Source organism: Clinocottus analis, unplaced genomic scaffold (assembly GCF_023055335.1).
Source record: "Clinocottus analis isolate CAN_PGR_092001 unplaced genomic scaffold, fCliAna1.0.p SCAF_24, whole genome shotgun sequence".
NCBI lineage: Eukaryota > Metazoa > Chordata > Actinopteri > Perciformes > Cottidae > Clinocottus > Clinocottus analis.
The window spans coordinates 8356755-8367901 of NW_027175976.1; the positions used below are offsets into that span (position 1 = coordinate 8356755).

The 11147-nt window shown below is 42.3% G+C and overlaps 2 protein-coding genes across 3 annotated transcripts; both read right to left on the minus strand.

Moving 5' to 3' along the window:
* Positions 1–1281: 1281 nt before the first annotated feature.
* Positions 1282–4340, minus strand: LOC137794225 (transmembrane protein 182-like). Of its 2 annotated transcripts, none has more exons than XM_068590931.1 (5): positions 4142–4340; positions 3586–3679; positions 3396–3503; positions 3182–3319; positions 1282–1552 (listed from the first exon to the last, which is right to left on the minus strand). In XM_068590931.1, the coding sequence occupies exons 1-5, from the start codon at positions 4322–4324 to the stop codon at positions 1299–1301; spliced, it is 777 nt and encodes a 258-aa protein (XP_068447032.1). In that variant the 5' UTR covers positions 4325–4340; the 3' UTR covers positions 1282–1298. The 2 variants fall into 2 exon arrangements, with proteins under 2 accessions (XP_068447032.1, XP_068447031.1); XM_068590930.1 differs by having other exon boundaries at positions 3586–3682.
* Positions 4341–4536: 196 nt separating this feature from the next.
* Positions 4537–9958, minus strand: LOC137793941 (actin-related protein 3). The gene is made up of 12 exons (XM_068590406.1): positions 9789–9958; positions 9353–9408; positions 8718–8842; positions 8525–8635; positions 8276–8371; positions 7782–7889; positions 7548–7691; positions 6675–6848; positions 6378–6470; positions 6164–6289; positions 5822–5905; positions 4537–5594 (listed from the first exon to the last, which is right to left on the minus strand). The coding sequence occupies exons 1-12, from the start codon at positions 9830–9832 to the stop codon at positions 5499–5501; spliced, it is 1257 nt and encodes a 418-aa protein (XP_068446507.1). The 5' UTR covers positions 9833–9958; the 3' UTR covers positions 4537–5498.
* Between the last annotated feature and the right edge of the window lie 1189 nt (positions 9959–11147).

Sequence of the window (11147 nt, forward strand, 5' to 3'; positions counted from 1 at the left end):
TACATATGGCTGCAGTGGATTTTGTCACTACACATGCTGTTCTGTTTAACAGCTGACCCCCCCCCCCCCTTCTGTTGCTTCATTAACGACAAAGTACGTCACTTTATTAATAAAACAACAACACAATGGAAACCACTTTTATTCTCCTTCCACACTTCACTTGAACGTTTCCTCTTCTCTTTTTCCATTTTCACATTTTCATTCCATTTTTTTCACAATAAAAGCCCCAGAAACGTACATCAGAACACTGCTTCCTACAAGGCTGTTCAAATACGTAATGTAATAACTTAGTCATAACACATCATGTCAAAACAATCCATCAAAACAAACACTGCACAAACAAGAGCACGAGCTGATCCGAACAAATGATATTAACTGACTTTCTGTACAATTAGGCAACTTTTCCTTTTCCCCCAACTTTGACCTGTGCAGCTGATATGTGGATTTTTCCATTCTAAATGTAAAGAGACAAACGGTACACGTGAAATATTCCTAAATCCCCTTCATGAGTGATCTGCAGGCAGTTATCCCAGCCTAGCTGCCTGCAGGCACATATCAGTGAGAGCCGGTAAAAAATAACACAAAAAATCATAAAAAACTCACCCGACAAAGTCCATCCTTCTCTTTGTTAACAGTTAAGAAGTGCTCTTCATGGACGCCAGTGAGGATCCCCCATAAGAAGAGGCATAAAGTCCAGTTCTACTCCTCCTTCAGCCATTGAAGTGTTAAAACACTAAACATAACTTCTCTTATGTTTCATCATAAACTCCTCTCAGCTCGGTAGCTTTCTGTTGTGTTGACAGAAGTCGTTCTGGCACACTGACCAATCACAGCGCATGTGAATGTTCACGCGGGCCCTGTGACCAATCACAACGTCCATAGTGATAGCAGATACTAGCGCCAGCTAGCTGGCCGTTAACGTGTTAAATTATAAAATAGATATAACTTTTAATTAAAAAAAAAGTTTATTTTTTATTATAAAATAGCTATAACTTTGTGATTGTGACAGCCTGCCACTGATATACTGTACATAAATAATATATTTAATATACTATATTTTATATATAATTATATATATAATATACATATACATATATATATATATATATATATACACACACATATATATATATATATATATACACACACATATATATATATATATATATACACACACATATATATATATATATATATATATATATATATATATATATATATATATATATATATATATATATATATATATATATATATATTTTATGAGTACATTTAGTTTGGTTTGGTGGAAGCAGGCATCACAGATAGGCGTCAGCTGGAGGTTCAGGAACAGGAAGTCCGTCTCCTTTCTGGCCGATGAGGAGGAAGAGCAGCCCGGCCAGCAGGCAGAAGAAGGCCGCGGCCGGCGCCAGCAGGAAGGAGGGGCCGTGCTGCACGCTGAGGTGGAAGCCGGGGCAGGTGGAGGCTCGGTGATGGAGCGCAAACTGCTCCAGAGTGTCCAGCACCTGGACCCACATCAGGAACATCACCAGCACCGCCAGCAGACTCACACCTGTGAGGCGCAGAGTTTAAGAACGTCTCTTTTGCACGTCAGTGGCTGGTCAACAGACTCCTCCTTCTTCTCAGAAGTCCCTTAACACTCACACATGGAGCTCTTCTTTATCTGTCAGGTCTTATTTTGCAGTGTCGCTTACATGGAGCACATGTTGCCTCACACAAACCCTAGCAGCTCCAAAAGGGAGCAAAACACACACTGATTACACACACGGCAATCAAGCACAATCATGATGTTGGGTTCTTTCTTTTTACACTTCTATTTCTTTTTTTTATTAATGTTTAAGCAGAATCAGATCTGAAAAGTATTTAAAATAGTATTTTTTAAAGCAACATAATTACAAAGGAAACATTTCTCTGAAATAAAAAATAATAATGTTGTGTTTGTAAAACTCATTGACATGCTAGCAAAACATTGTTCAGCGCAGTTGCAAATAAAAAAAGATGCACAAGCCTGGCTCTCAATCAAGCTGCCATAACACCAAATATGAATTTGAGTTTGCATATTTCATGCAGTGCACTAATACAGCTTCAGTGAGGAGGAACAACATGTATAAGTGTGTTAAAGGGTTAAAAAGTAGTTTTCTTCATTTGAATAAACACATATTTGGGGTTAAGAGAGTCAGATAGAAAGCTGAACTCTTGGCTGGATGATGATTCAGAAACGCCTGAGGCCGGTGTTTCATATCGGACTCCTCATTTCTAGCATAAGTTATTGTAATATTCTTTTCATGCGGCTCTTCGGGTCACATTTCTTCTTCTGAACTATTGATTTTCTCAAACCAAGACGACGCGGTGTGTTGACCAGCAGCTGCTTCCAGAAAGGATTCGTCTGCAGATGATCTTCTTCACCTCAACGTGGCCTTATGAGCGTTATTATCCAATATATATTCAGTCAAGGGGATGTGATGGTGATGAGTCATTCTCGCCAAAATAATCATGACATTCTCGTGATTATCGTCAAAAATGCTAAAAACTTAAATACTGGAATCACTTTACATCTTGTTTTATATTTTGACTACATCACTAAGATGCAACACATAATCAAATAAGGTAAATAAGGTCATTATAGATCATCAGCCGCAAAAAAATATACAAAATGTTATTTATCTTTATCTATGCAGGAAGCTGCTTAGATATATATATATATATATATATATATATATATATATATATATATATATATATATATACACACATATATATACATATATATATATGATTTTTTATATCTATATAAACCTTTATTTTTCACTTATCTATCATGACAGCAGCGAGCTAAACCGCTCCTTCACAACACCCTTAAGTATTATTATTAGACTGTTTTAATGTTTTTATCACAACCCAATACCTACCCGTATACCCCAAATATGGGGACCCTTTTATTTCAGGTCACAAGGTACAAATCCATAAAAAAAACATGTTAGGGATCAAATTAAACATAAAAATCAGGGCTACAATAATATATAATCCCCATGTACAACCTCTAAACACAACTCAAACCATAAATAGGATTAGTGTGAGGGCTTAAAGGGCTAAATAATAGCACTAATTTGTCTTTTTTTTCACAAAGCGCTCATATTCCTCATGGTTTATGATGATCATGTGTGAGGTATGTTTTCCTTACCGCCACACAGCAGCAGAGCCCCGCCCGCCTTATAGAAGCTGTGATTGGCCAGCGGGCCGGCACAGATGACCACGAATCCACCGGCGACGATGGCCGCCGCGCCCGCGATGAGGAAGATGCTCCAGAAGGTCCTAAAAACTGAGAGAATATGAGGCTTTGTGAATCACAAGAGATCCAAAAACGTATGAGGATGATTCATGAAGATAACACCGACCAATGGCAGAGGGGCGCTCGTACGGTTCTGCGGGGGAACCGAGGGGCCCGCTGGCAGGAAACGGGAAGAGGAAGGCGGCCCGGCACACCTTGGATGGGGGCGGATTCGCTGCGGGGAAGGACGCAGATGTGATGCTGCTAATAGGGCAAAAATATGGATTCATAAAAGCATCATAGTCCGAGAGTCTTACAGATCCAAAGGTCCCACATGGAGAGATGATCTGAGGCCGCCGTGAAGGAGCAGCGCCAGAACAGACCCTCATGGAAGACCCTCACGGCTCCAGCCTGCTGGACCACAGAGACAATGCTCCTTTTGTTAAACTCAATTAGTGCATTTATATTATTGGATCCTGGATTTTTTTCGAGCAGAAACCAAACCAAACGTTCAGGTTTTATGTCGTATGGAGGCCAATAGTTTTGTTCTTTTGACAGAAAAAAGATTTTAACCTGAAAATTCTTGAACTTTGAAACATTTAACTATGTATTTGAAATAAAAACAAGTGCATGTAAAGTTTTTTTAAGGTTAAATATAATTTTGATTTAATATCTGTTTAGTTTTTAGTAACAATCATTTTCAATTTTTTTTTCAAATGAAGAAAACTATTGCCCTGGATTTGCCTCCATACCGCAGATGATCAAACATCACCCAGCTCTGGGCTCAACCCCCTGATGGTTGCGTGTTCCATTTCCTTCTCTCCTGCGCGTCACACAGGAGCTGTGCGAGTGCGCTGGGTGCTGATTAAATACCTGGGTGCTGCTCTCGCCCTCTCTCGGGACGTCCGCTCGGTTGCTTCCCTCCGGCCGGCCGCAGGACTCGGCGGCCAGCAGCCAGTACTCCGTCCCGCATGAGAGCAGCGTGAGCAGCGACCCCACCGCCGCCGAGAACAAAGCCAAGAAGAGGAGCACCTGGAGCCTCTCAGCAGGAGCCATGACGCTCAGACTAGAGCTCAGTCCATTCGTCTCCTGCTGCAGGGAATAAGCGACCCGCCGGTGGCCACCGCTGCCGTCTTTATGAAAATAAACTCTTGCATCACACGTGTCAGTCTGCAAGGGTACAGTTACAGGGGGGTTACCCTCACAGATATAGCTGTATGCAAGCGGTCTCCACACTACAGCTGGAAGAACACACATCACAACTGTAGAAATATCTCCTTGGCATTTATTGGAATGCCAGCATTGAAATCCAGATTTGGTACAGTACAAGGCTATCCAGTAGAACTGAGATCTAGGCAACAGTGATGGTCCAACAACAGTCATTCAAACTGCAAGTTCATATATTAATACGACTTTTTTCTTTCTTTTTCTTCTTCAAAAGACATGTTGGTAAAGAGATGATTAATACAAATAAAACAAAAAAGGTAAAAGGAAAGAGGTGACGATGTGTCACAATGCTGCGAGAGAAAAAGACTACAGCGACACCTGGTGGAAACTATTTGAACAGCTCGATAATATTCTTTAAACGCCTGATATTCAACTTCAAATAAATATTTCTTCCAGGTACCAATGGACAAGTTAAAAAAAAATGACACACAAAAAAGATAAGAAAAATCAGGAATGCTCAGTTTGTCTGCTGATTGATATTTTTTGATGTGTTTTTTGCACCCATTTGATGACCAAAAAAAAGGTGTTTTATTCACTGGAAACAAACTGTGAAAGCATGTCCTGCTTCTTGAAACAGTAAAGAACATTTAGCAAGAACCCAACCCATATACACAGAGAGGTGCATCTATACAGGACTCATGTTGATTAATTACATATCACAACCCTGTGAGGATATTATAAGTACATATACGAGGCACGCAGAAATTAAAGATTCATCACCTATTATTAACCTACTTGCAGTAAACATTATATGCGAGGATCCTTTGAGCTGAGTCACCTCTTTTCCTCCAAATTTGTGAGGATATTGCCGCTAGTTTTGGCAGTTTGTTTGGTCCACTGTCGCTTTTGTCCGAATGAACGGGTCTGTCGGAGCATCCGTGCAAAGGCTCATGGGACATCCACGGCATAGGAGGTCTTGCGGCGCGTCTTCCCCTCCCCTTCTTTTTTCTTTTTTTTCTTTTTTTAAATCCTCGGCCCCCGCTGAATGCGCCGTCCCCGCCGCCTAAGACATGACTCCGAACACGGGGTTGTGGCGGCAGATGCTCGGGCCGATCTCCTCGTAGTCTTTCTTAGTGTGGCACACTTGGTAGAACTCAGGCTGCCGGGAAAAAAAACAGAGAAGAGGGGTGGAGGGTCCAGTTAGTGTCGTGAAGAACAACATTTACCAATTAGTGCATCTGGAATGACCGTTTATTCCTGATCAGTGAAAACTCTCATCACAGGAACACTCATGCGTTCCTGTTTTCAGTCATTTCTATTAAAAAAGCTGCAGGAGGGACGAGTACGTGTCTTTGGAGGAGCAGAAAACACAGGTTTGATACTCACAGTAGACGCCAGCATCGATCCCCCGAACCAGACGGCGTATCTCTGCATGTGATGAGTGATGACTTGCACGTCAATGGGCTTCGGCTAAAAAAAAAAAAAAAAAGGAGAATTCCGTTAAATAGTGGAACAAAAAAACACCACTTCCTGAAAACCTCTCTGAAGAAATAGTGGAAACGTTTTGTTTCATCTGAGTGTCTTCTTGTTTCGGGCTTTAGTTACTGACTTTAGTTACTAAATACTTAAAAAAATATATTAATCATGTGTATAAAAAAGGGGGAACCACTTTTACTTTACTTTAAATGCGATTCACAGCCCTTTTTTCAGGCTACTCTTCATCCTCACCTTCAACTTGCCGCCGCTGAGCTCTTCGCTCATTTTCAGCCGCGCGTCCACGGTCCTCTTGAGGTCTCTCTGCATGCGCCGGCCAAAGTCCCTGAACATGGTGGAGCCTCCGGAGAGCACGATGTTCTGCGACACAGAGAGGAGGGAGACGCTGAAGCACAGGGACTGAGTTTTGGAGAGAGGACAGCGGCCGCGGAGGCCCGCTCGTCTCTACCTTGTAGAGCGGACGCCGGACGTCGATGGGGCAGTTCTGGATGACCTCGTCCACCACCTCCGAGATCGGCTGGGTGAAGTCTGGGTTGGCGAACTGGACGAGACCGAAGAGCAAACAGGGAGGTCAACAAAAAAAATCCGGGGGGAGGGAGGTTGTGCTTTTGAAAGCGGCAAAGGTTTATACACTAAGGTATCAAGATGAAAATGTTCATTTTTGCTTTAAAACTGTTCAATCAAGATCGTAAAAATCACATTTCTCACTCTGACAAAGATATATCTTACAAAGTCTTCACTCTACCTCGGGGTGGAAGAAGATCTCCGGCCCCAGGAAGCGCTCGTAGCCGATGTCGATGGTGAACTCCTTCTTGGAGACGGAGTTGATGCCCGTGTACTGTTTGATCCACTTGGAGCCGTCTGTATCGTACTTGTTGAACTCCTTCACGAGGTCGGGGCAGACGTAGCTGAACCGCTCCTAGAGGAGGAACAACGCAGTGCAACTTTTAGCGGACGCAACAACTTCGGTTTAAAGCCTGCAGCGAGTTTCTGCAGTTGCATTGACCTCTGGTGGTCAGACTGAGAAGTGCACTCCAGGGACACTAAACACCATCATCTGATGAACGCATCACTTCCTGTTGGGTTCTGTTTCTTTTGTGCAGGTTTCAGTAGAGAAACAGAACTTAATATACAAGAACATCAACTTCCTTAAACTCTGTTAAATCATTTCTTAAAACACATTTTATAGAAGTGCTTTTAAGTGATAGAGTCCTTTTATGCAGTTATTTTGCTCCCCTGTTTTTGTTTATTGATTTATTTGTTTTCTATTCCATTTGCTCTTTTTTGTTTGATACCATTATTTTTAGGATATGATCCTTTTTTGTTGACCGGTATTTAAGTTATGTATGTCTATACTTTGCTTCTCTGTAAAACTTTTTTATTTTTAAAAAAAGGTGCTATATGAATAAAGTTATTATTATTAACCTGACTACTAACACACCTCTGTGAATTTCCCACTAATCCCTCACCTGCTGCAGCTCTGTGCAGTAGTGCAAACATCAAACAAACCACTTGGCAAAAGAAGACGTTCATCCGGTCGTGTCACTTATCATAAATCATCAAATACTGTGAACGTCAGCTCAACCAGCGCTGATGCTTCTGAGAAACACTGACTGACCTTGACCGCTTTAGCCGTCTCCAGCGACTGCTCCGGGGGGATCCCCACCTCCCGCTCCCTCAGCAGCTGTTGAGTGAAGTACGTGATGTCTCGACCAGCGATGGGGATGTGCTTAATGCAGCTGCCGATAACGTAGCCTTCAGCCTGGAAGACACACACACAGGAAGGGGTTCAGGACGGAGAGCAGAGACGGAGCACAAAAAAGGTAACTCTGAAAACAAGAAATTCACTCACCACCGGGATGACGTGCGTGACTCCGTCTCCGCTGTCGATCACGGTCCCCGTCAGCGTCCGCTCGCCCACCTGTCTGGATGTCCAGGAGGCCGCCAGCGCCAGGACAGCCTGCAGAGGAACAGAGAGCTTTAACAAAACTGCACACATGGAACAACGACACTGTTCTGAAGAGCAAAGAAATCCCATTGTGTCACTAAAAAAAACTCAACAGAGTGTAAACTATCAAAACATACTGAATGACGACATCGAGCAGGATTTACATCGAGAGAAACAGACCGCTGACATTAAAAAGAAGAAGTAGAAATGTGTATTTCCTCATTGAACTTCTGAATCATAAATCTTATATTTCCAGCTCACACGTCTGATCTCAAATATCCCCCAAAAGGCATTTCTACTTGTATTTAGCTAGTTAAAAATTAATTCTAGTCGTCTGTTTGACAATGTGGCCGATGGGAAGTGATCATTTCAGGCGCCGGTATGTTTAGGAAACGTACCTGAACGGCAATGTAGAGACCCGGGACGTTGAAGGACTCAAACATGATCTCCGCGGTGTACTCTCGGTTTTCTGGTGTGTTAAGAGGAGGCTCCGTCTGGAGAGAGAGAGAGACACACAACTGATGTGAATACAGAATGACTTGAAGCCACTATTCATCTATACATCTCGTCTTATAGAAGGAAAAAAAAGGCATTAAATGCAGCTAGGAGAGACTTCATTTATGTTGTGTCCACAGCTCTGGCCTCACCAAAAGGAAGTAATGGTCTTCAGGTTCTGCCCGCAGATACTTGAAGATGATCTGCTCCATGAACCTCTCCATCAGGTCCCAGTCCTCCACTATCCCGTGACGGATGGGCCACTGGAAGGGAAGAAGGGACATGTTAGTATCTTAAAAATGGGAGCTCCTCACCAGCTGAAGTCCCATCTGACTTCCCGTCTACCTTTGTTGCATATGATGGTTTGTCTATGGCTTCATCCCCGATGAAGAAGTCCAGGTCGTCCACGCCCTTCATCATCCGGCGCTGGGCCTGGTCTCCCACCTTGGCCGACTCTTTGATTGCGATACCTTGAGACGACGATACAATATGTGAGGATAATTCATTAAAAATAGGTGCATAGAAATAAAGTATATTAGTATTAAATAAATTGTGCACTAGGGACTATTTTCAGCTGTGGAATAATGCACAGTATAGTGTGGTTTAGTGAGTACATAGTATACACAACTATAAAATTCAAGGATATCTGATCATTTTAAATATTATTATTATTTTCTAAAGGATTGAGTGTCTCTCACTGGACTGGGATGAAATAAATTTGACCTGAAAATGTCACCATGTTGCAAATCATAAAAGGAAGAGTCCTCATTTAATGATTACTTTTACATGAATTTAGAAATACAGAAAATATGGGTAAAAAAATCTTAATATGATTTAATTGAAACGTATGACACATTAATATACATTATGTTATTTGTATTACTTTCTCTCTGGAGCTGATCATACATAAAGTTCAAGTATATTAAACAATCTGATGAAATTAAATGCATGTTTTGGGTTTTTCTTCCTCCACCACTCACATGAAGGGATGATGAACTGTGGTTCTGTATTTCCTGCATAACCGAGCTTTGTGTACCTGCAAAGGGAACAAACCGGGCGAGTTACATGTGCATCCTAACAAACCAACCCAAAGACAGACGCGTAACTATTGAATCAATTAATATTGATTACTACTCATTCTGCCCTGAGGCTTGACCAGGAAGTGGCATTAGCTTAGCTAGCCAGCTTGCAGCTAACCGCGTCAATAAAACAGCGAATTAAGAAATAAAAGCCTGCATAGTAAACCATCCGGTCACTTTGATGTGTCGGCGTGCACCTTTAAGTCATGACGACGTGGGAATAAACGAGCACGCGCGTGGATAAGCATCTTGATTTGGGCTCTTCAGCTCGACGGGGCGTTAGCTGGAAGTTTGACAGCCAGCTAACGCTCGCTAGCGTCGGGTTGTTGTCACTCACCCGGTGCCGCAGTCAACAACACAAGCCGGTAGCCGACCCGCCATGTTCGCTCTCCTTTTCCGTCCGTCGACGAGCAAATATATGTATCAAGATACACAAACGGATATCTCGCCCAGCAGCGGGTTTAAATCGCAGCAGCACTGAATGAAATAGCAGTCACGGCCGATTCAGGAACGCTTCCGGGTTTGAGGGGCGAGATTTCTTCGAGTGCAGAGTCAGCAGCTTCGAAGGCGCAATACTGGCTCCTAGTGGGCGGAGACCGTTACTGCAACTGGTTATTGATTTAAATGTTTGAATGTTTGTTTTTAGGTTAAATGTTAAAACATATTACATGTGAGAAATGTTAAATAAGTGTTACTATTTTTTTTAAGTTTGACTGGCTGAAAAGTTGTGTTTTTTATGTGCAATCAAATGCAGGGAGGGCATACTATTAAGGCTTTGCTAGAATGAGCTATAATAAAAAAATATAAATCACAAAATGATCCGACGTATGCAATATTATTAGATATTTAAATGCTCAAAACGCATATTATACTCATACTCACTTATATTGCATGACACAAAAAATAACATGAATAACTTTTTTCTTAAGTTGTAAAGTTACAAGCAGGTCTTTTTTATGGTGATTTTTCATTGAACAAAACATAGTACCCAACTTCATCTCTCTCTGCTGACTCCACCAGATGATATCGGTGATTTAGGTTCCATCAAAAGCCCGACAAAAGGGCCCTCACCCTCCATGAGTGCATGGAGGGCAACTGATAAAGACGATATATGAGCGGGAGGGAGCTGCAGGGCTCCATTCTGGCTCCGGAGCGCCTTACCACATTAAGAGCAATCCCAGGACCTGGGAACATTGGCCCTTTGTCTTCAGGCGGACTCATCACTCACACAAGAGTCTCTTCACCGCAGCCCCTCGGCTCGGCTGCTCCTGATGGAAACAGTCGTCGCCGTGGAGCCGGGCCACTTGATGGAAACTCTCCATCAGGAACCGTAAGGGAGACAATTTGTTTCAGCATCGTCAGAAGCTGCAGCAAAAATATCCGCCTGGAGCCCGCTATCAAAGAAAGACTATCTTCTTGCATCACTGAGATGAATTGTACCAGACACAGGGAGTGTGTTTCAGCCTCTCTGTTCATTTCAGGATGATTGAAAACACTATTGATGAGTCACTGGAGGAATTAACTTCATTTAAGTGTTTCACTAGGAGGATTATCATCAGGTTAGATATGAAACTGAGCCATAAAAGCAAGAGATAGCAGGTTATTCAAAGTTAAAGACACAATATAGCAGGGTGACTGTAACATTTCAGTTTATTTCTCTGGGTTAGAGGCAAAGGCAAGTGTATCTGTAACGCAC